Here is a 22,861-nt window from a genome sequence, read left to right as displayed (position 1 = left end):
ATGTTTGCAAGCAAGGGAAATTCTGTTTCTAGAATCTATCTCCTTCTGGACTTTGCTAACTGACTATAGACATTAGCCTGGCTCTGGGCAAGAAACAAAACACTTGCTCTGACTAAGCCTGGCTCATTTGCTGATGTGACCTCCTGGCATCTATTTAATTCACTCACTGGGGCCATCTGAATTTTGTACTTGGCATTAAATCAAGCAGACCAAACAGTGATCTTGTAGATGAATTCTCATATCTCAACTAGGAGTGTATCTTGTAAGAGTTACTGAAATAAAAATGCATATTACTTTCCTTAAATCTACCCACTCTAAAAGCTAGTTTCCATAATTTCTGTTGAGATAGTCAAAATATTTTTGCATTCTTTTTCAATCTAGTCATTTGGTTATGGGCAATAGCGCAATACAGAGAACGCTGTGAGGACCAAAATGTTTGCAAACAAATGTTCATTTTTCTAGTTCAATTTTTCACAAACATACTGTACAGAGTCTTATATGGTATAAAACAAAGGAAAACATCTCTGTCTATTCAATTTAACATAACACCAAAATAAAGCAATTAAGATTTTGGGGAATTCAAAGGTACAAGAAAACAAAAACGGTTATTACTAATTCCTCAGCTTTTTACCGTAAACATTTGTCATTTAACAGAAATAGTGTTTGATATAGTTTCTTAGTACTGCAAATACTTTTGGTCTTTCCTCACTGTAAAACAAATGAAGAATCAAAGGAATCCCAACGCATGTTCACAAGGAGGTGAAGATAAAGCCCCTAGATATATCTAGCTTATCTTTAAGAACCTACTGTTTCTGAAATCTTCACAAATAAAAAATACTGGATCCCCAAGGATGATGCTTATTTTTGGGAACAATAAATACTGTGAGGTACAATAACTCCTACAAGAATAATAACAACAGAAACATATCAACAGTTTCCTTTGGCAAATTTAACGGAAGTGGATGCTGATGTGAACATAGAAAAAAAATAAAAACATGAGAAATGGAAATGACAGGAGAAGTTGAAACAAAGGAATTTATCTAACTTTTAGACTGATGAGAGAAATGTCTGAGGCCATTAAATGCAGAAAAGAAATACATTCTCTTTATATTAGGTACTGTTTGATAAAACATTGTTTGTTCCCTCCCCCTTAAAAAAAGGAAAAAAAAAAAAAAGACAAAACCCAGTCTGCAGTGCACACCCTAACGGTTTTGGCTGCAGCCTGAACTTGAGTAAATATCATCATTTAGTCAGTATGTTGTGGTAGCTGAGGCTGCCGATGTGGTTAACCAGCTCAGGCAACATGTGTAAACATCGGAAACAAAACAAAACAAAACAAAACAAAAAAGGTTTGGAGCAGAGCCTCCCCCCTCATTCTCACTCTCAATTGCTTGGTTTCAGGCTTGCTTTCATTTCTCTCTGTGGGGAAACACAAAACACTACACAGTGAGATTCTATCGTAACCCCCCCTTCCCCTGCCTTTTGGAAGGAGTGTTGCTCAACTCAAGTTCAGCACGTGTGTTCTGAGCTTCCAAGTACTGCTGCTGTGAAGCAGGGCTTTTGATTTTGTCTGTCAAACAGGCCTGCGTCATTTGCCACTGCAAAATCGTGACAAATGAGATGGCCATACAACAGATCAACCCAGCTCAGGCTTTTGTCTTTCTCTTCAAAGGAGAAGGGTGAGGGCCTTGGAAATGCGTGTTCAACGCCTTTACTGTATTCAGCATTGTTCCATAGTGAATAACTTGGGCTTTTTGTATCCTGAAATATTATCCTGCCTCTAAAGAAGAAACGCCTTGGCTGTTTCACATGACATAATTTTGCTTTCCTTTTATGTAACTTAACATATATGCAAGAAGGATGTAGTGCTGATTCTAATAACATTCAGCACTTGAAAGAATCACCAAGGTTTTTTTCTCTTTTTCTTTTTTTTCTCCTTCAAAAAAGCGGTTTTCTGGTGGCCAACAAATTGGCCTGTGGTTATGTTGAGTGACTAATTGTATTTTCTTTTCTGGAAACTTGTGCAAAGTTGGCAGTTTTGTGTTAACACTAATACTTTTGTTTGGCATTTGTGCCCTATACTGACCAGACCGTTTTTATACAAGTGGATTTTTTTTTAAAGACACTTACTGAAGTATGGCAACAGTTTAAGGATAAAAAAGAAGCATGGATATTACACATCCCCTCGTAGTGTATGAAAAAAGTGCTTGACTGGATTTATGTACTAGTACAGGACATTTTAAAAAATCAGATCTGTGCTGTAAAGCATGCCAGCACCTCTTTATCACTACATCTAACAGGTAGTAAAAACAAGACCATGTTCTTCTTTTTTAAAAAAATGTGCATTAATGCTAACATAAATGAATAGAGCTAGCCAGCAAACTAGTTTTTTCCTGCATATCTAACAGCTGGATGTAACTGTCAAAATTAAACAAAAGAGTTAAACAACCATCAATACAATTGTTTTACATCATTTGCCTCTCAAGGCTAAATATTTACAGTGAATCTGCCATGCTTTAATTGAAGATTCTCTCAAAATCTTAAAGTTCACAAAAGACAATGGTAAGAAGTTCCTTTTTGTTTCTTTTTTCATTTCTTTTTCTCCCTTTTGTTTTTGTTTTGTTTGTTTGTTTTGCAGGCAACAGTCATGGGCACAACAAATTGTCTCTTTGGAGAAGACCAAGAATTACTCTATCAAAATTGGGGCTGGTTGAATGCTTTGCATGTGTATGTGTGTTTAAAGGGGTCCTTTGTTTTCAACCCCAAATTAAAGACTCCCCCTTCCAATACCTATAAAGGAAAAAAATTCAAAAGCACCTAGTGTTTATCATTTTTATCTAAAGAAAACGTGTGTGTGTGTGTGTGTGTGTGTGTGCATGTGTGTGGACACAGGCATACATATGCACATACATACACACCCTGGCCATGTACGGAAGCACACTGACTAGGCAGTTCAAACATGTAGGCCATCTGGTGAGAGCTGGCATTTGTAGTGTCCATTCTGGGACTAATCTATTGAAGTGAAGGGAATGTTTTTGTGGAGATTAGGGTTCTGACTGTGCCGATTTCGGCTTCGCACAGAGGAAAACATCATATTGCAACCCGGGACTTTGCACTTGTGCATTTCTCGCAGATGCACAGTTTTGTAGTGCACCCTCAGAGTCCCCTTGTTGCTGTACATTTTGTGGCAAATGTTGCACATGATCCCACCATTGCTCCCAGACAGGGTGCTGAACATGAGAGATCCTGAAACTTCAGCCCCGAGGCTGCCAGGGAGGGCTGGGGCCTCAGCCTTGTGTGCCGACTCCCCACTGTCACTGGCCCCATCAATGTCATCAAGAAGAATCCCCTCGTCACTGCCTGCATCAGATTCTCTGGAGGAATGGATGCTGCTGCTGGACTGGAGGCTGGAGGTGGTGCTCAGGTCAAGGACCATGTAGTCCTCTGCCATGCCTCTTCCATACCCATTCAGGTGGGAGTCTTCTGTGCCTGCGGGAGAGGAGGCATCTTCCCTGACATCGAGCCCCAGGGGGTGCTGAGCCCCATAGATCTTCACCAAAAATTCATCCCGGAGGTCCTTGCTAAGGGAGGGCTGCGATGAGTCCAGGCCCATGTCATCGAGTTCTTTGGTCAACAGTTTACGATGCAGATTTATGTTGGCACTGTGTCTAGGAAAATAAGAGGGAAGGGGGTAGGTGTACAGGGAGTGGGGAGGGTGAGAAAAAGGAGAGCATTTTAAAATGGATTCAGCTTTCAGTAGGCATCCAATAAGCATATTCATTCCTAATTATGCCCTTCTAAAAGCAAGCATTTCCCGACATCATCAGGATCTGGGAGTAGGTGCTGGTGGTAAGGGTGCAGGTAGGGAAACTTCCCATTAAAATAATTCTTTTAAGATCAAAATTCTTCAGTGGTAGGACAAAAGCAAACCCATGCACCCTTTTCTCAATGACTGTTACCTTAAGGTTGCTATGCAGCCACCTTCAGCCACAGAGGACCTTATAGCAGATATACAATAATAGGATCAAAGAACAAAAACTTTCTGTGTCTAAATTTCTGTTTGTCTAAATTTACCTACCTAAAATCAAATAAAAAACCATACCTTTATAAAATACAGTAAACACTGCATTTAAGATATAAAAAAGATCTACTTTAAAATGAATACATGGTTTAGAAAATTTGGGTTATGATAACTTCTTTCTTGTACATTGCAAGTTTGGAGTAAGAAAAAGTAGGCTTAATAGATTAGCAATTTCAAATAGATCTAAAATACTGTCTTTACTAACATCAATCTCTCTCCTTAGAGTGATCAGGGATCCCAGTTAAATTTAACAGCAAAATATATTTATTTTTCAGAAGTTGCTGCATTTTAGTATTGAAATGTTTTCATCAAATATTTCTATTTAAAATTTAATTTTCTAAAACAAAAGCTAAAGACTGATTATTTTAAAAATATAACCCACCAAGTCTTTTTCTTAAGCACATTAAACAACAGAAAAACCCCAAAGGACAAATTTAAACACAATAAGTACAAAATTTTATCAAGCACAACAATGACATTTGGACCCTCTATTTTAACAACTGAAACCCACATTTCTTAGACAAGCAAAACTTTCACTCTATTCAGAGTGCTTTGCTTGTATTAAAAAAAAAAGATAGGATTTGTCCCAGAGCATCTTTAGGGATGTCATGATTTACAAAGCCTGATATGTTATTATTTATCTGAAAACATTGCCTTTGTATTTACATCCCCCATTGATTTTTAAAGTGCCCTTGGGCATATACCTCTCTCCACCTGCAAAGGCTCAGATGTTTGACAAGTATCTAAATTGAACACTACCCTTCCAAAAATAAACTCATACATAAACAGAAATAAAGCTTCTCAATTCTGGTGGAAGCTCTACATCTTGAAGAAGTAATTGTGATAACAGAATTGACCTAAATGGCTGGTATAAAGTTCAACAGACCTCTTGATTTTAATCAAAAAGTATAGAAGACCAGAATAAGTCACTCCATTTGGTGACAAGCATAACCAGTATCTCCTAGAGATGGGTGAGAGGTATGTGCCTCAGAGACAAGAAAGGTGAGAGATACTTCTCCACCTTTCCACACAAGACAATAGATAGCACTCTGGGTGGAAGGGGCAGAGGGTAGCAGCCCTCTCCACACTGCACTTGGGAAGGCTGAGCTTACCTTGTGACAATAAGATCAGCTTTCTAATCTTTTGCTAAATCGATCACAAAAGAGGGCAAGAATGAGAGACAGAGAGAGAAAGAGAGAGAGAAAAAGAGAGAGAAAACAAATTCACATTCTAGACATCTGGTTTTTAAAAAACTTAAACAATAAAATAGGGATTTAAATGTTCTGATCACAAAATTACTTTCTGTCATAAGCGATCATCCCATTCACTGTCTTGATTTTCAGATCAGCTGCATAATCCAAAAATCATATAGCAAATTACAATAAACCAAATCACAGCATCATCACCAACATCAAACAAAAATGAACTCCAAACAGATTCATGCAGTGTGTGGATATGTGAATGATAAACTGAGGTGGTCCCCACGGTCAGTCCCTGCTCTGACAGTCATTCCCCCTTTCCTTGGTGTCAGATGGCAGATAATTCCAAGTGCAGGTTGCTAAGCAGAGTGCAGGAAATGCTTACTAAGAAGTCTATGCTATGACATGTAGGGACAGCACCATCGAGTTATAACAAGAGTGTGGAAATAGAGTTACACTCTGTACTAGTACTCCATTAATAAAACCATCTGCCTACTATAAGCAGCTTAACCCTCCCCATTTTACAATCTTTAACACCCTCCCCACTTTTCTTCATTTTTGCCTTGACTGCAATCTAGAACTCAATGTTGTTTCTCACACATCTGTAGTCACCACTTCCTAGATTCACTGCTGAGAAAACAGCAGCCAGACACACAGCAGTTGCATCAAGACACACTGAATAAGGAAGAATAAATTAACATTGACAAAAGGACATACTGATCACCCAGATGGACACCTCTCCCCTAAGATGACTTGTGAATTTACACATCTCTACTGCTATGTTACCAGGAAGAGATTTTTTTCTCTTCACTTCTCACTTACAGAAGTCGAGATCTGTAATCTAATTAGATGATGTACCAGCCCTCAATATCTGTCAACCAAACGATGTGCAGAAATGTGTAGACCAGCTCTGGCACTCTGCTCAACAGTGTCCCTTTTCCGCTGTCAGCAGTACTGCTGGCCTCTGCTAATATAATTACATTGACTTTTATTCAATTAAGTGCCATCCCTCTCTTTGAAAAAAAAGCTACTTTATCAATTGATTCAGGTGTAATGCAATAATAAAGATGAACTCATGGCAGTGCATTAGTTCTGCTGTTCATAACTTCAGTGCACGGGTTCATTCATGGTAGTCGATTTCCATTATGCAACCACAGTTCAAGAGAATTGATTCTTTTATGTTCATTTCTTAATCTATTTCATTTTTGTTTAATAATCTTCCTAAATGCCATATGCAAAACAGCTGAAATGGGGATGAGAAGAATGGGTTGTGGAAAACTGGCTGGTTCATTCTCCTGACAGTGAACTTGGAGATTCTTTCACATACAAAGTTCCTGGGGTGAGAAGGAAGAAAAAGAAGGAAGGAGACAGCACAAAATTCTTTGGAGGGCACTGGTTACTGATGCTGGTCCTCAAGAGCCTCCCCAGAATGGACAAAAGGCAGCACTTGGATTTCACAAAGACCTATTGTTGGACTCTCAAGTCAGTCAATGCAAACCATTAACTGTTATAAAATACTGTCCTCAAGAGGTATAAAGACCTGGGGTTAATAGCAATTTGAAGAATATTATACGTTTATTTGGATCAGCAAAACTGAAGAGGTGAACAGTAAGATAAAAGAGACACAGGAAGAAATCTCCTATCTTGACAATTATATATAGAGAAGAGAATCCTGAAAAGGAAATGCCAGACAGTGCTGGAAAATTGGACAGCCCGAGACAGGAAGCTGTTGTACAGAACAAACGGAAAAAAGATTCCATGAAGCAACAATTTTGAGTTCTCTAAAATTTGTTCTAGGACATTTAGTGTTCTGAACATTTATCTTCAGGAAAGAAAGAATAATGATTAATGAAATCTACACTGAATTAAAAACTACATTTTATAGGAACATACATAGCATAAAACTGTTTATATTTGATCTGACTGGGTAGAAGATGCAGATGGAGAGGATGGAGTAAGAAAATAAGTTTTCATGGGAAAAGAGTAAGGATGAACACAGTGGTCCAAAACTTGGCCCTAAGAGGGATACTTTCAAGAATACAGGCCACATCTAATTTAAGCTGTGTCCTTCAGACCCAGCAGAATTACTTCGCACACAGGAGATATTTGAAAGTACATTTATTTGCCTTCAATCAGGAAAAATATGTGAGTCTTAAAAGAAGCTTTTCCCAAAATGTACTGCAGAAAGAAATAAAATAATCCTGATGTAGAAACATGTAACAGTGTATTTGAGAAAAGACACTGGTAAAATACCCACAATGTGTTGCAAGGGAAAGCTACAAAATTAGGGCACAAAAAAGGCCTTTAACTTGAGCTATGCTTGGAATTACGAATGTTTATTTTCTCTGAAGTTTTGTACTCTTTCTACACTGTGAATTTATCAAAAGCCTCTTAAGGACTACGATCACAAAGAGGAAAAAAGCAATAAAAAGAAAAAAGTAATAAAGTTTTGGATTGGGGGGATGGTGTCAAAACCTTAACTACTACTTCTTCATTTGGAATGCTGAGTGTAAGTCCTGTGGAACAACTAGTGAGTCTAGTTCTGTTTCCTTAACAAAACTTCACTACGCAGTTACAGAAGACATGGAATTCATCCTTAGAGAGGGGAGGCATCTGCATCCTGATTTGCACATTTTATCCTCATGCCTCTTTTCTTACTCGTCCAAATGTTCCATTTACATGAATATAATGTTTCATAAAAAATAAAAAAAACAGGATTTGTTTAAAAGAAAGGAGTTTCCAGTTTTTATATTTAACTTTGAGATCAGGCAAAAACATTGTTTATTTTTTTAAAAACTATTTTTCACTTATTTTTTAAAAATAAAGTCTCATTACTAAGTTAGAAAACCAGTCTCAGTCAGAAATGAACAGTAAATTAAGCTACATATGACAGGAAATGTCCATCACTTAACTCTTAATTCATTTTCTTTTTCTTTTTTTTTCTTTGTCGGTCATGGGGCCTGAACTCTGGGCCTGGGCACTGTCCCACAGCTCTTCAGCTCAAGGCTAATGCACTACCACTTGAGCCAAACCCCATTTCTTGCTTTTTCTGCTTATGGGGTACTGAGGAATCGAACCCAGGGCCTCATGCATGCAAGTGCTGCAAGCACTCTACTACTGAGCCACCTTCCCAGCCCTAACTCTTAATTCTTAATCAGGTTTGAACCATTCTGAATTCAATAAATTGAACACTTGATAATTAATTACAATGCCTTGGAAAAAATGGACTATTTTTCTTTTATATTCATGCTTGACTAGGTTATTTAACACAATACGGATATCTAAAATGTTCAAGAAATATTGTCTAGAGTGATCATAGTAGGTAAGTGTGTGTTTCTCTGTGTGTGTGTGTGTGTGTGTGTGTTTGTGTGTGTGTACATGTATACATCTGTATGAATTTTCAATAATTCACTGATATTCTTCCGGGATTGATTCCAGTACCTCTCACAAACCATAGTGAGGGGACAATCAAGGCCCTTAATAAAATGACACAGAATTTGAGTAAGACCTACACATCCTCCTATACTCTCTACAACATCTCTAGATTACTTACAATAACAATGAACTTAAAAGCTGTGCAAATTGTTGAACTGTACTGAACAAGAAATAACAAAGGAAAAGTATAAACAGATGTTTTTCAAATATTGGTTGAATACAAGAATGAGTATGGAACCTGTGGATATAAAGGGACATCTGTATATATACATGGGGAGAGGGAAATGCAAAACAGTTATCTAAATCCACAGAAAAGGAAAATTGAAACTTCTACCCCTTCTAAGTTCTCTTTTTATCTAAACTACGATAATCTTGTCTAATCCTTCCTCACAATTTCTGTATTACTATTTATTAATGGTAATGTAGTGTGCATTCATAGCTTTGTGAATTAAATGACATTCTGGACACTGACCATTTCTGCAATATAGACAGTAGTTCAAAAGATTATTATTTAAAGATTCTTTCTAGAAGGTCTGAATACCATCCCCTAGGTGAGGAAGAAACCTCATTGTAAAATTCTCCTGGGTAGTTCCCCCAACGCTCCCAAAGGTAGAGAAATACATATTAAATACATGAAATAAAAGCCAAGCAAATTCTTACAAATTAAAAATATAAAATTCCATCATTTCAATCCCTTTCAATATAAAACAAATCATCTACACTGGTCACGCAGACAGTTCCCCTACATTCAAATTATTCACTTGAAGATAAGCTCTTACCAAACTCTAGGGGGTTAGCTAATTTACTGTGCAGATATGGCATGTCTGTTGTAATAACAGGTAGGATGTATTGGGGTCGACCATTTATCAGAATTAGACTTCTCTTCTCAATTCAGAGTGAATTATGCTGCCTACACGACTCCCCTCTCTCAGAGCCTGCCATCCCCTTATGGCCCCTAATGTGGCAGGAAAACAAAATTGACAGTCTCATCTTGTCAACAAGGGGCGATTCTCCTGAGAAGCCATTTAACTTTGCAGAGGAAGCAATGTATTAATGTGCTTGTCCCGGGAATGTTAATCATCTTCAAGCTTCCGATCTAACTTTGACGTGAACGAAATCACCAAATTTGTTTACTAAATGAATCGTAATATGCTAATAAGAAAGCATGACATATATGGAAAAGCCAAACAGATGGTTTGTTTACTCCACTTTGCAACTTTATAAATGTTGTAACTCTGAAGATGTTAGTAAGAATTATTGGTTTGTTGGCAGAGGCAAACGTGTCTTTCGCATACTAAATCTGGCACTACAGTTAGAAAACAATTTGTCATTGCTGTGGAATGCATAAAAAATGTTAATGTAGGGATGGCATTTGGGAAAGCAGATTGGTAGATACAAAATGTGTATGCTGGATGCTCAGGTTAAGTGTAGAATTCATATCCAACAGCCCTGTTCCCTAAGTGTTTACTTTGGAGTTATATCTGACACACAGGCTTCTCCACGGTACTGATTATTCAGTAGCTACCTGTTGCATTGTAATGTGAGACAAGTGCTACACTGTGAACAGAATGATGTCTTCGAAGCATTTGAAAATTTTCTCGATCAGGCAGCTCTTATGGTGCTCAGTTTATTTCTACTGCTTTCTTACTGGGTAAGAAAAAGTGGAGTCATGTGAGCCCTAGCGTCTTTTACAGGTTTACTGAGAAATCTGAGCTACATACATACCCTGACCAATTAAATGCTCAAACCTCTCATCTTATTTTACATTCTAATTTATATAAAAGTTTCAGAAGATTTACTTCCAAATAGGGATGGGTTTTTCTTTTGTATTCAAATTTGCCTCATCTTTATGTATATAGTATGGCACATCAATTTCTTCCAGTTTTTAAAGGAAATGCTTCCTAAGAAAAATTATTCAAAATATTTCATATTATTGAAGTTTTATGATACAACTTCTTAAAAGATGACACCAGAAGCTGAGCACTAGTGGCTCATATCCATAATCTTAGCTACTCAAGAGCTTGAGATCTGAGGATCACAGTTCGAACCTAGCCCAGGCAGGAAAGGCCATGAGACTTTTACCTCCAATAAACTACTCAGAAAAAGCTGGAAATGGTGCTATCACTCAATTGGAAAAGTGCTAGCCTTGAATACCAGAGCTCAGGGACAGCACTCAGGCCCTGAGTTCAAGTCCCAGGACCAGCAAAAAATAAATAAATCAATAAAAAGGTAACATTAAAGATAAATGAATCCAGCCATCTCATGAGTTAAGGGTCCATCCCAAGGTTGGATAAGAAATTGTGTTTGATCAAATAAATCCATACTAGCTACTAGGACTTGGAAGATCTTATCCTAGATAATTCTGTAAAATAACTGAATTCATATTTATTCCTTCTTGAAAAAAAAGATAAATGAGTTCGGGGCTGGGAAGGTGGCTCAGTGGTAGAGTGCTTGCCTTGCATGCATGAGGCCCTGGGTTCAATTCCTTAGTACCACATAATCAGAAAAAGCTGGAAGTGGCATTGTGGCTCAAGTGGTAGAACGCTAGTCTTGAGCTGAAGAGCTGAGGGACAGTGCCCATGCCCAGAGTTCAGCCTCCATGACTGACAAAAAAAAAACAAAGACAAATGAGTTTCCCAAGGAAGAAGAAATTATTTAATAAAATAGTATTATTTAGCTATGGCCTTATCTGTAGTTCAATGTGGAAAATGAAAGTACTAAGCAGATTTGAATAAAAAGAATAAGCATAACCTAGTTTCATTTTGCTTCATTGATATCAAAACTACCATCTAAAATATAAAGTGTGCAGTTCAACAATTGGCAACATGCATTAATGCTACTATTCATATTCGATTTTAGAAACATCCAGATGATTCTGTATAGTTCATTTTCCTTTCAAATCCCATTGGCATGGTCAGAAGTGTATTAACAACTTGATATTTCTCATTATAAGCAATTATTCTTGCTATCTCTCCTAATGTTGTCAGCCATTCTCAATATCCTGGTCCTATATATACATATTGAGACTAGTCTTAAGGGACTTTGTAGTATATCAACACGAACAGAACTTTTCTACCCATCTGCAGAAGAGAAATGAGAGAGCAAAGTGGTCTAAAGAACCAATGAGTTCATCTTACTGCCCAAGGATCACTTTGGAGCAAGAAACATTAGAGGCTGTCCCAGCCTGGCGCTTATATCTCATTTGAAACATCTCCTCATTCCTGACCAACAAAGAAAATTTCAATAAAGTACTTTTACTGGTTTAACAACGGTGAGCTCCTGGGATTGTCAAAGTGCTAAGCCTTTTCCAAGGAGAGAAGAAATCAGCAGCTCAAATATAATTAACCTTCCATTCTCAATGCAAACTGCCACGCACAGGAACACTGCAGTCTATTAGTGAAGTTATAATGGCCAACAGGCAGAAGCAAAATTGGTCAAAAAGTTGGCTGCTGCTGTCATATTTTTGGAATTATGATTAATGGTACTAATAATGTGGATGATTACTGATATGTGTATTTCCAGCAGTTTATCATATTGCTCTGGCTGCCTACGTCCACAATAAACAGGATGCTATCATTTACCTCTTTATTGAAGGCAATCCTTCTCTTGAAGGAGCATATTCTAATTACTTTGTAATGTTTTATGTCTTAAACATTTTGCAGCTCTGGACCTTGCCAACTGCTTCGTGTCTACCATTGATTAATTACTGAATGTTTAATCAAAATTTAGAACCTAATGTAGTCATTTATGAGCACACCACAGTGCCAAAGTAGTTAGGCTCTGCTCCCAAGTTTGGAGAGTGTTGGGTTCAAAATCAAATCCCAGTCAGGCACAAGGATCCAAGAATTTTACCTTGGGTGCACTGAGGTTGCCAATTCCATCTCTGCTGATGAATGGAAGGTAATCTAACTACAGGGTAAACAGCATCTACTTCTCACCAATAGATTTCTCCTTCCCCAATTCCCTAACCCACATAGCACCACCATTGCTGTTTCTGAGAACAAGAGAGTGCTCATGGAACATAGTTTTTAAGTGGTTAAACAAGTGAAAAATAATTTGCTGGGACAAATACTTAAGTTTTTTTTTAATATAATGTGGATTTTTTATGGTACTGTCATACAACCATTCACCGTTGAAGTTAAGTGTTTTTTTAATACCATTACTGAACTGCTGAAATGGATGCTAATATAGCTTGGAGTGCTAATGTCAAGTCCTGGTAATAAAAAAGACAGACTGCTGAATGAAATAATTTCAAGTAAAAAATAGAACAAAAGTGCTCTCTCTCTCTCTCTTTCTCTCTCTCTCTCACTCTCCACTTTTATTGAATTGGGACTGACTGAGCCAATTGCTTTAGAAGTCTGTAAAACACAATTACTAGTGAGCTAAGTGACCCACCAGTGCCCCTTCAGTGACAGAGTGGACTAAAAAGGCAGCAGAGTGAGAGGTCTCTTCAGCTGGCAACCAGGTCCTAGAAGCTTCCTTCAGAAAGCCTGTTGTTCCTATTGCTCACATCTGAATCATTTTACTTACCAAATCTTCCTATTTCTCACCAACATGATAAAGTAGCTTCATACATCACTTTCCAAGATGGGATCTCTCTCCTGGCAATTAAGGATGAACTGTCTTTTGATATTTTATTTATGTGGGTGTCTATTAAAACATATGTATACTTTGGTTCATTTAGATGAGAATGTTAGCATAATCTTTGAGTGGCTCGTTATAATCCCACATGATATATTCCAGAGTGAAACTGAGGCATCACCTATACACTAGAATCACTTTTCCCCCCAAAGGAAAGTCAAAATTAGCACAAGCAAGAAGAATTAAACTGAAAGAGGGTAACATTTTTTCCCCCTAGTTAATAAAAGAAGTAATAAACTCCATAAAGTACTAGAGTTAAGATCACTAACACTTCAGGCATAACAGCTTCTTTACCAGGAATTTACAACTTCTGTTTTAATTCAGGCAGCTTGCATGAGGACATAAAACCTAGGTACTTTTTTTTCTTTAAAGTGTGGTTTTATGTGCACTGAAGAAAAATTGTTCTTTCCTTAAGAAGTATTTTCTTCCTCTGATTAGCTTGCTTCTTTCACGTGCATACGCATGTGTGCCTGAGCGTGCCCGTGCATGTACGTACAAACACACACACACACACACACACACACACACACACACACACACACACACACACACAATACACAGGGCACTCAAGAATAAAAGTGACTGAATCCCTTTTTTATGATATTGTAATTTTTGGTGAGTGTAAACGCCTTTCATATTCTGCCATATTCATTTATTTGAAGCTCATGGGAGTCTAATGGCAAAAACATGAAATTATTTGAGTATGCCTTTGAAAGCAGAAAAAAGGGAATGCTTTACAGCTCTATTTTCAGTATAAAATTTAAACAGAAAAGTCTCCCCTCCTCTTAGTAAAGAAGAGAGTTAGAGCCAGGCGCTGCTGGCTCATGCCTATAATCCTAGCAACTCAGGAGGCTGAGATCTGAGGATGGAGGTTCAAAGCCAGCCGGGCAAGGAAAGTCCGTGAGACTCTTATCTCCAATAAACCACTAGAAAACTGGAAATGGTCCTGTGGCTCAAGTGGTAGAGTGCTAGCCTTGAGCTGAAGAGTGCAGGGACAGCGCCCAGGCCCACAGTTCAAGCCCCACGACCGACCAAAAAAAAAAAAAAAAAAAAAAGAGAAGAGAGTTGGCAGAAGTCTTTTACCTAACAGAGAAGGGATCTGACCAGGGTTACATAAATGGATGTTAGTGTCTAGTCTTATGCCTTTTTCCTGGTAGAAAATGGCCTGCTTTTTAAAAAAAGGAAAGACTGTCTACGAAGATGAGTACCTCAAATGAAATATGAGAAATACTCAAACTAATAAAGTTTATCAGAGGGCCCAACAGGTTTTTGTGGAGCAGAAGGAAGTGGAAATATGGAAAATGATCCTTTCTAAGTAGAACCATCATAAAATGGACTGCCTATGCACTAATTATATATCTACTTCTCTACCTATACTTTCTGCAATAATATTAGTGAGAAGAGGAGACCGTTTCTAAGAAAGATGAATAAGGACTATTTGGAAACAATATGTTGGTGTGTTGGGAGTGACAACAGTCACAAGAGATTTATATTACCTCTACCAATAGAATTATTTTTTTAAAAAAAGTATCTTGGCACCATGCAAGAGAAATCATTTGCTGGCCATGATACTTGGCTGTCTATTTGGTACACAGTTTTGGAGACAGTGGAAGTGGCTGGTGTAGTTCTTGTAGTAGAGGAGTGAAAGGTCAGCAGAGGCTTAAATGAGCTTGTCTTGCATCCAGCTGGGCCAGCAGGCGGTCATTAGGAAGCTCGGAGGCTCACTTTAGGCTTGACAGAGTCTCTCCCCATGATACGAGGAGACCGTTTTGCTCATTGCTCTTCTCCCAGTGTATAAAAAGAACCCCAGGGACAGGAATGACACAGAAGTTTATCTTACTACCAAAGTTTTGCTGGAGGAGGGCACAACTAGCAATTACTCAGGAGGGGGATTTATTTTGTTTGTTTGCTTTTGATGGAAAGTAATGGAGGTAAGTACAAAAGGCCTATTGATCCACTAGCTCTATTGTAAAGCCAAATAGAGTAGCAGTGAGGGGAAAAAATATCTTCTTTAAAACATTTAAAAGTCAGAAGACCTGCACAACTTCACTTTAGAAAAGAATTTTTGAAATGGAGCATTGTACTTTGGGAAAAACATAGGACAGGAAACAGTTGATCCCTTAAAATGTTCTCCTCTTGTTCTTGGAGAGGTTTAACACACCATATTTAACAACTAATTAATTAGGACAAATATACTATTAGTTATTTCCTTAGTGCTAAGTGGCTTACTTCTTGGAGGTTATTGCCTGGTGAACTTGTATATTTATTGAAAATCTCTCACTAGAAAAGTTTGCTAAAGTTTTCAAACATAGAGACTGATGGAAAAAATGGATGTTGCTATGCTAAGGTGATAACAGGAGGCAGGTAGCATGTTTTCACATCTTCACCTCTGTTGTTAATGTATGCAGTGGCTTATCAGAGGTACCTCATGTTAATTTATTCCTACACACCTGTACAGGGCTGGAAATCAGGTAATAAGACAAGCACAAACTATACATCTTTACTTTTTACCTACAGCTACCCAGAGGCCCATAGAGGAACAAATTTAGTTCTGGAGACATCAGCATGTTTTAATAAAGCAAACACAGATGCCTTCCTCCATGCAAATCAAGATGTTTGCATGTGTAAATCTAGACTGATTTAACTAGCAATCACAGGGAAGGTTCACACTTGGTACCAAGGGTTGCCTCATTTTTATTTATAAATCACCTTAGGCAAACAATATTTTGTTTTTAAATTTATTCACGTGGCTGAATCACCTTTTGTGCACCTTAAAGATGAAGCAGATAAGCTTACTTTTCTGATAAAATTTAAGAGAAACTTTAGCTACCAGTGGCCACTATTAGAAGAGAAGAATAAAGACGGTAGAAATTATGGAGGATGAAAACCAAAGGAGAAATACTTCCTTCCATACAGATCATCTAGTTTCCACATATTTAGGTGAAAGAGTTTTAAAATTGCCAATCACTAAAGCAGATATTAGCAAAATTTGACAAATTAGCAAAGGGTCCAGAATGTTGGAAAATAGGGCCAATGGGTATTTATTGGTTTTAGATCCTGAGTAAAAAAAAAAAAATGAGATTTACACATGTACTTCTCTCCAATACAGGTGACCTATGGCCAGTGAGGCTCTATGAGCATCAGACAACTGAGAAGAGAACAAATGATCTAAGGTAAACTAAGCTCTGCTGATTCTATGGTGCTGTCTTTTAAGAAAACTTCCTTTATGAAAATCCTAAATCTATGCCACAGAGTTAGAATTTCTTCTTCACATGGAATATCTCTTATGTGTAATTCAAAATTAAGGACCAGCCTCATTTCCAGGCAGAACAGCATCTTAGCAGGAAAAAAAATTCAAGGCATAAACAAAGAGTGAATTTAAATATCTGTTATTTCACAGTGTTCTCAACATATACTTGAATACTTTAGCAATCACCTTACAGAATCAAATTTCTTTATAGAGAAGATTATTTACATTTTACTTCTATTATCTATATTTTATTCTAACAGCTATTTAGTGTCTAGGATGAATTTGACTCTTGTGTATACTAGGTAACTCTTTTGAATTTATTAAACATATACTCATTAGCAACAAACCTTGTGTGTTTTTCTCCTCCCTTTCCATCACTTTAATCACAGAACATTCTTTGTGTTTAAAAAGCCTTTACTCTGATCTTATAAAAATCTTATGGCCCTTCTAGACCATAAGCAAAGACCTTGGCATCCTTTTTAACCAACTGCAAAACCTTAAACATACTATTTAACAACTTTCTGCTTTCTTCTTATTAACATGCCTATCTGAAGGCCCCAAACCCAATTCGCTCATGTCCACTGTCTTGCAAGCAACCTAGCACACCTGTGTGTATAGAGTTTCCATACAATCTGCTAAGCCTAAAGAAGAGAAGGCTGCCTTTGTCGACAGGAAGAAGAGAGAGATTCTGTTAGCTTTATCCAAGGCATTCTAGAAGCCCTGCATACTTCATCCTCCACTCAAAATTTTCTTTCATGCTTTCTTTGCACAAGGAAGTAACTGTGTTATCATGATGGATGAAGCTGAAACTCAGGAGAAAGGGAAAACAGAGGGTTGATAATGATAGGATTAAAGGAAGAGTTCTTTGAAAAGCATAGCTGGCTCAAAAGAAAGGTAAGAAAACTTAGTTTCAACAGTGAATCGGAGAGGGAAAAACTAAGATCGCAAATATCTTGGGGTGTTCCTGACTCCGACAAAGTAAACAGAGAAAAAGGTAAGTATAAGGGACATAGCAGAGATGGGATAGAACAGAGACGGGATCCAAAAGGCTGAATCACAGGCTGACATTAGTTAATGGAACAGCCTTAAAAGTCTGAAACAGGAGTGTAATTATGTTCCAGAGTCTACTTTGCTGAGACACAGAAACCAGCTGCGATCCCAATGGCATTGCTGTTTCTAAGGTTATGTGGTAGTAGCTAGCCGTACATAATTATACTAGTAATAGAAGAGATTGTCTTAACAAAGGTGAATATTTTCCTTCAAGAAACAGTTATGTCAAGATTAAAGTATCCCTCTTAACATGTTTTAAAAGTGGGATCAAAATATGTGTTTTGAGATAGCAAAATTTTAAGTGAGAAGCAAAAACTTCATTCTACATTTTCATCATGTGTTTCTTCATTTATCATGTGTGACAAAACCCTGAAATGACAAAGACTAGGTATGGTATACTATTTCATGCAAATGCAATGTATGAACTATCTTCTGAAGCTTGCTGTCTTCTGGGAGACTGAACACAGCTGGGAGAACCTTTTTATTATTCTTCCCATTCAGAATATCCTGGTTATCCTACTGACTGGTTCAAGCTTCTAATCTTAGACTAAAATAATAATGTCTTCCTTAGACAAAAAGCAACTTAATAGTACCTCTTTAATAGTACCTGGTGTATAACACCAGGAACAAAACACCAGCAGCACTGAGTTTTCTGGTGATTGGACATAAATTAAAGACATGTAGCCTTTTGGATCCGCAGCTGTTTATTCCAGTGTTATGACCTACAATATTTTCAGCAAACCATCTAAAACTATGACAGGAATTCATGCAAATAAGCTTAAATTTTGGCTTATCTTCAAATACTCCATTTCCATAAATATTTATGCAGCTTTTCATGAGAGTTTTATTTTTGTTAAATAAAATCCAATGCATTAACCTCATTATCACTAGTACTCCATTTTAAATTTGAAAAAGTGAATATTATTCACGGACTTGGGGGAGACTGGGTATAGTATTAGATGTTAGTATTCAAAGTATAAACTACCTTATCTGACATATTCTGGGACTGTCAAGGATTGAAAATGAAAATAACAGAAAATGGTATATGGAGGTAGAGAAATCATTTAAGGAAGTAAGTTTCTCCTCAAAGCATGTTTTGAGCTGTTTAAGAAAGCCACTTATTGGGCTGGGAAGGTGGCTCAGGTAGAGTGCTTGCCTTGCATGCTTGAGGCCCTGGGTTTGATTCCTCAGCACCACATAAGCAGAAAAAAAAAAAAGCTGGAAGTGGCGCTGTGGCTCAAGTGGTAGAGTGCTAGCCTTGAGCTGAAGAGCTGAGGGACAGCACCCAGGCCCAGAGTTCAGGCCCCACAACCGGACCCCCCAAAAAAAACTTTTTTAAAAAAAGGAAGCCACTTATTTTTCTTAGAGATTCCACTTTTCAAAAGTTTTTTTATGTCAGTAGAAGAAAAACATTATTTTTACTATTTTTTATTTTTAAGAAGATTGATCGCTCAAATATAAAAATCAAATAGAATATACTAGATGAGTCACTACTTTGGGGTGGTACTTTCATTATGTTACTTTGTCACATAACTCTATCCAATGATAAATACTAAAATTCCAGTGGTAGCTATCTGGAAACTCCCTTACTAAATTTCTTCCTTTTGTGCATATTGATTTTTGCCATGTAGTAAAATTTTCTCTGAAATTATTTTTGAAAAACTTGGAGAACCAAACCCACAACAAATACAATAGGAAGATCTATCTATTGTGTGAGTTAAGCTGGGCTGGTGTCTTAATGTGAATAATCAGCTTAACTCCATATGTAAAGGATAACCTTGTTACCCTACTACTGATCACCTACACACATTCCACATACATTGCCATTTTCTTTAGGATTAATAAAGAACATGGTAGGTTTAGGGCCAGCTGCTTCTGTTTAAGTCCTACTATTTCAGTGCTTCAGCTACATAGCTAGAGTGTGATGTCATCTGAAGGCTGGACATAAAGTATTCTAACTGATCTCTAAAGCACATGCATGTCTCCCTTTCTGTGCCTAATTCTCATGGGAAATTACATTTTAGAGCTACAATGAAAGACACTATGAAGTTAAAATAAAGAAACCCATGCCACCACACCTTTTCCCATACAACAATGATTGGTTTTGTTTTCTTCGAATATTTTTATGACTTGTAAAGAATTCAAGGACACACTAAATACTCATGTAAGGAATGATAACATTTCTGGTTATACCTACGGAGATGCAGGCTGTCTCGATGTCCTGGACCTATGGTTCTTTCCATCCGTAAATTTCTGTTTCTATATTGGATAAATATGTGTGTATGAAGATAATATATTGATTTAATTAAAAAGCCACAAGGCAAAGCAGAAATTATATATATAGATATATATATATATAATGACAGAAGCTGCGGCTTCTAAGTAAAGGTTAATGGGGAGGCAGGGAACTGTGTACAGATAACTTAATTCATACCTAGATGCATGGAAACACGTATGCACACACAAACACACAATCCACAGAGAAAAATGACGTGCATTACTGGGTAAGATGGCATATGATTCTGCATGCTTAATCATAACAAGCACCAAGAGCAACAATCCTCAAGAGCATTGCAGCTTAGTTATAACCAGGTCACCGTGGACAATTTTTACAGTCGCATCAGAAACATCTAAGTTGCATCATTTAATAGTAAGTCCAACGTGACTGAAACTGGCACCCTCCACCCTCAGCAAGAGCAGCCAATGGAGATTTACTGACCTGTCTCTGCTTCGGCGAGAGGGGAAGGCAGCATTGCAACCAGCCACTGTGCAGACATGCATCTCTTTTAAGTGAACATTCCGGTAGTGAAGCTTCACACTGTAGGAGCTTTTGAAACTCTTCTTGCACACGTAACAGATTTTAGGGTCTGGGCTAGAACACAGGTCACCTTCTGGGGAGAATTTTTGAGGGCTGCCATAATTCAGAGACGATGCAAAACTCTCATGCAGGGCAGCCATACTGGCCCCCCCACCATTGTACAGTCCATACTGGCTCATGTAAAACATGTCGTAAGTGGGATCTGTAAATTCCTCCTTCACCTTGATAACATCCTGGTGAGAGGGCTCACTGTGGTTCTCATCTGGCCTCTCGCTGTTCAGCAGGACCTTTTCGCTCACCTCACCATGCATGTGCTCATCCCCTTCCATTGATTCCTCACCAAGCTTGGGCTCTGAAGATTCAGACTCATTCTCATAGTCCCGCTCAGGCTCCTGGTCCTCAGAGGTCATGCTATCTGCCCTTCTTATTTCAGTCCTTGAAATGCACAGGGTCCTGTTATGCTTAGAAAAGTCCTTCACAGACATGCCTGGGCTCATCTCCTCTTGGGAGTGGCAGTGATTGTCATGGCTCATGTCATTTACTACAGCTCCGCCATCATTGGGGTCATCATCTTCATCATCAAACTCATCAGCGGTATCAATAATTTCCTTCTCAATCTTTACAGGCATGCTTGACTTCCTGGGCTTTTTCTTAGGTGCCAGGTCGACACTGGGCTCATGGGTTGCCATCATCACTGCTGGCACTACTGGCTCAGAGGGTGGTGGGGGGTGCTGCTCTATGGTACCACTGGTTGGAATGATGGGACTAGTTGGGAGGGAAGTTGGAGGGCTCACCATTTCCCCTGGAGTGAGTAAACTTCTATAAAATGGAGGAACTGGTTGTACAGTCTTTAGCCCAGGAAATACCAACTGGCTAGGGAGAGGATTCTGTAAGACAGGGTCTAGTGGGGGAGTGGTAAAACCCATTGGGGGCCGGCCAGGACTTGTAAGTGTGAGATTTGATTTTGTACTTGCTATGACAGGAGTGGCAGCTCCTGATGTAGCCCGAATTAAATCTTTGTCTCGGTTGTTTCTTAGCATAGGCATGTGAAGACGAGGGTTAGGGTTTGCACTGTGTCGATTACGGCTTCGGAGGGAGCTGAAGACCATATTGCAACCTTCAATGGTGCATCGGTGTTTGATCTTCAGGTGAACCGCATTATAATGAATTTTGAGAGTACCCTTGTCATAGAATGTCTTCCCACATGCATTACAGAACACTCTTCCTTTCCTAGAGGCTGACCCCATCCTTCTCATCCGGTGAATCCGGAATGAGCTTTTTGGGTGTTCAGTTTTGGTTAGATCACTGACAGGGGCAGAATTCTGAATGGGGGAGACACAAGCTGGTTCTGTTTTGGGTTCCACATTAGTAATGCTGGTCAGGGCATTTCTGTTGGGTGTCTGATCATTCTTATAAGGTGTGGGAGATACTTCAGATTCACTGCTCTCATTATATTCATTCTGTGTTGAAAGGCTTGGTTCTCGCAGCCTCAGTCCTGGTTGCTCTAAAAGTAGCCCATTTGGAGGCAACCCTAGCAGTGGGGCTGAGACAGGATTTATATATTGGAATGGAAGCAAAAATGCAAGGCTGTTGGGGATGTTTTCGAAGTGATGTATGCTTGAAGGATTGCTGTTCTCTAAGTGAGCGAGGAGACTGGGACTTCTGGTGCGATTATTGCTCTCAATGAAAGTCCTTATATCTGAGTCTGTCTTTGAAGATGGTACAGCTACGGCCTGCCCTTCTTTCTCCTGAATTGCCATTAGCTCCACAATGGATTTGGTTTCTCCAAACCGCAGAAACTGCTGAAGGGTTATGATTTCTTCTTCTCGTGACATGATAGCCCAGCGGTCCAGAACCTTGCCAGCAGCATCCTGTAGGCCATATCAAAGAAACAACAAAAACAAAGATAAAAACTTATTGATTGTGCATAATTACTCAATGTAACTGAAGGTGTTCTGTCTGCTCATGAAACACAGAGAGCAAGAGCAGAAAACAACATGCAAGCACTGTTAATAAAAAGTCAACCCACAAAGCAAACTTTTCTGTCATGCAAATCTAGCAATTAGAGTCACAGTTAGAGAAACAGATTGTATTTAATAATGTCAAAGCAAACAAATGTAGACCACTGGGGCTCTGTGATCTAAAATGCCTTCAGTATTGCTATTTTAACAACAATGATCTATATACTATGCAACTATTTAGCATATATTAGTATAAGACGTGAACTCTTGCTGTGCAACCCGGTATAAATGCAAAAAAATGGTACCTTAATCCTTATTAAATAGTGACACCATAGGAAGGAATTAAGTATAGTTTGCGAAATTTACTTCTTCGACACAAGCAGACATGACACTGGATTCAATGATGGAAATTCCTTTAAATGGAAG

The 22,861-nt window shown here is 38.2% G+C and overlaps 1 protein-coding gene across 4 annotated transcripts in view; it reads right to left on the bottom strand.

Moving 5' to 3' along the window:
- Window positions 1–433: 433 nt before the first annotated feature.
- Window positions 434–22,861, bottom strand: part of Bnc2 (basonuclin 2) — a 427,132-nt gene continuing 404,704 nt past the window's right edge. For 2 of the 4 annotated variants that reach the window (XM_042692904.1, XM_042692905.1), the window contains 2 exons: window positions 20,376–22,345; window positions 434–3,668 (listed from right to left, as the gene is read on the bottom strand). In XM_042692904.1, the coding sequence (XP_042548838.1) occupies window positions 3,008–3,668; window positions 20,376–22,345 (2,631 nt within the window). In that variant the 3' untranslated portion in view covers window positions 434–3,007. Of the gene's footprint in view, window positions 3,669–5,193; window positions 5,228–19,849; window positions 19,916–20,375; window positions 22,346–22,861 lie in introns of all 4 variants that reach the window. The other 2 variants (XM_042692903.1, XM_042692906.1) reach the window with 2 other exon arrangements.

The sequence above is a fragment of the Dipodomys spectabilis genome, unplaced genomic scaffold, assembly GCF_019054845.1.
Source record: "Dipodomys spectabilis isolate Male_0828 unplaced genomic scaffold, ASM1905484v1 ptg000158l, whole genome shotgun sequence".
Lineage (NCBI taxonomy): Eukaryota > Metazoa > Chordata > Mammalia > Rodentia > Heteromyidae > Dipodomys > Dipodomys spectabilis.
Note: the sequence above shows the minus strand (reverse complement) of the source record. Positions and strands in the feature narration are given on the sequence as shown.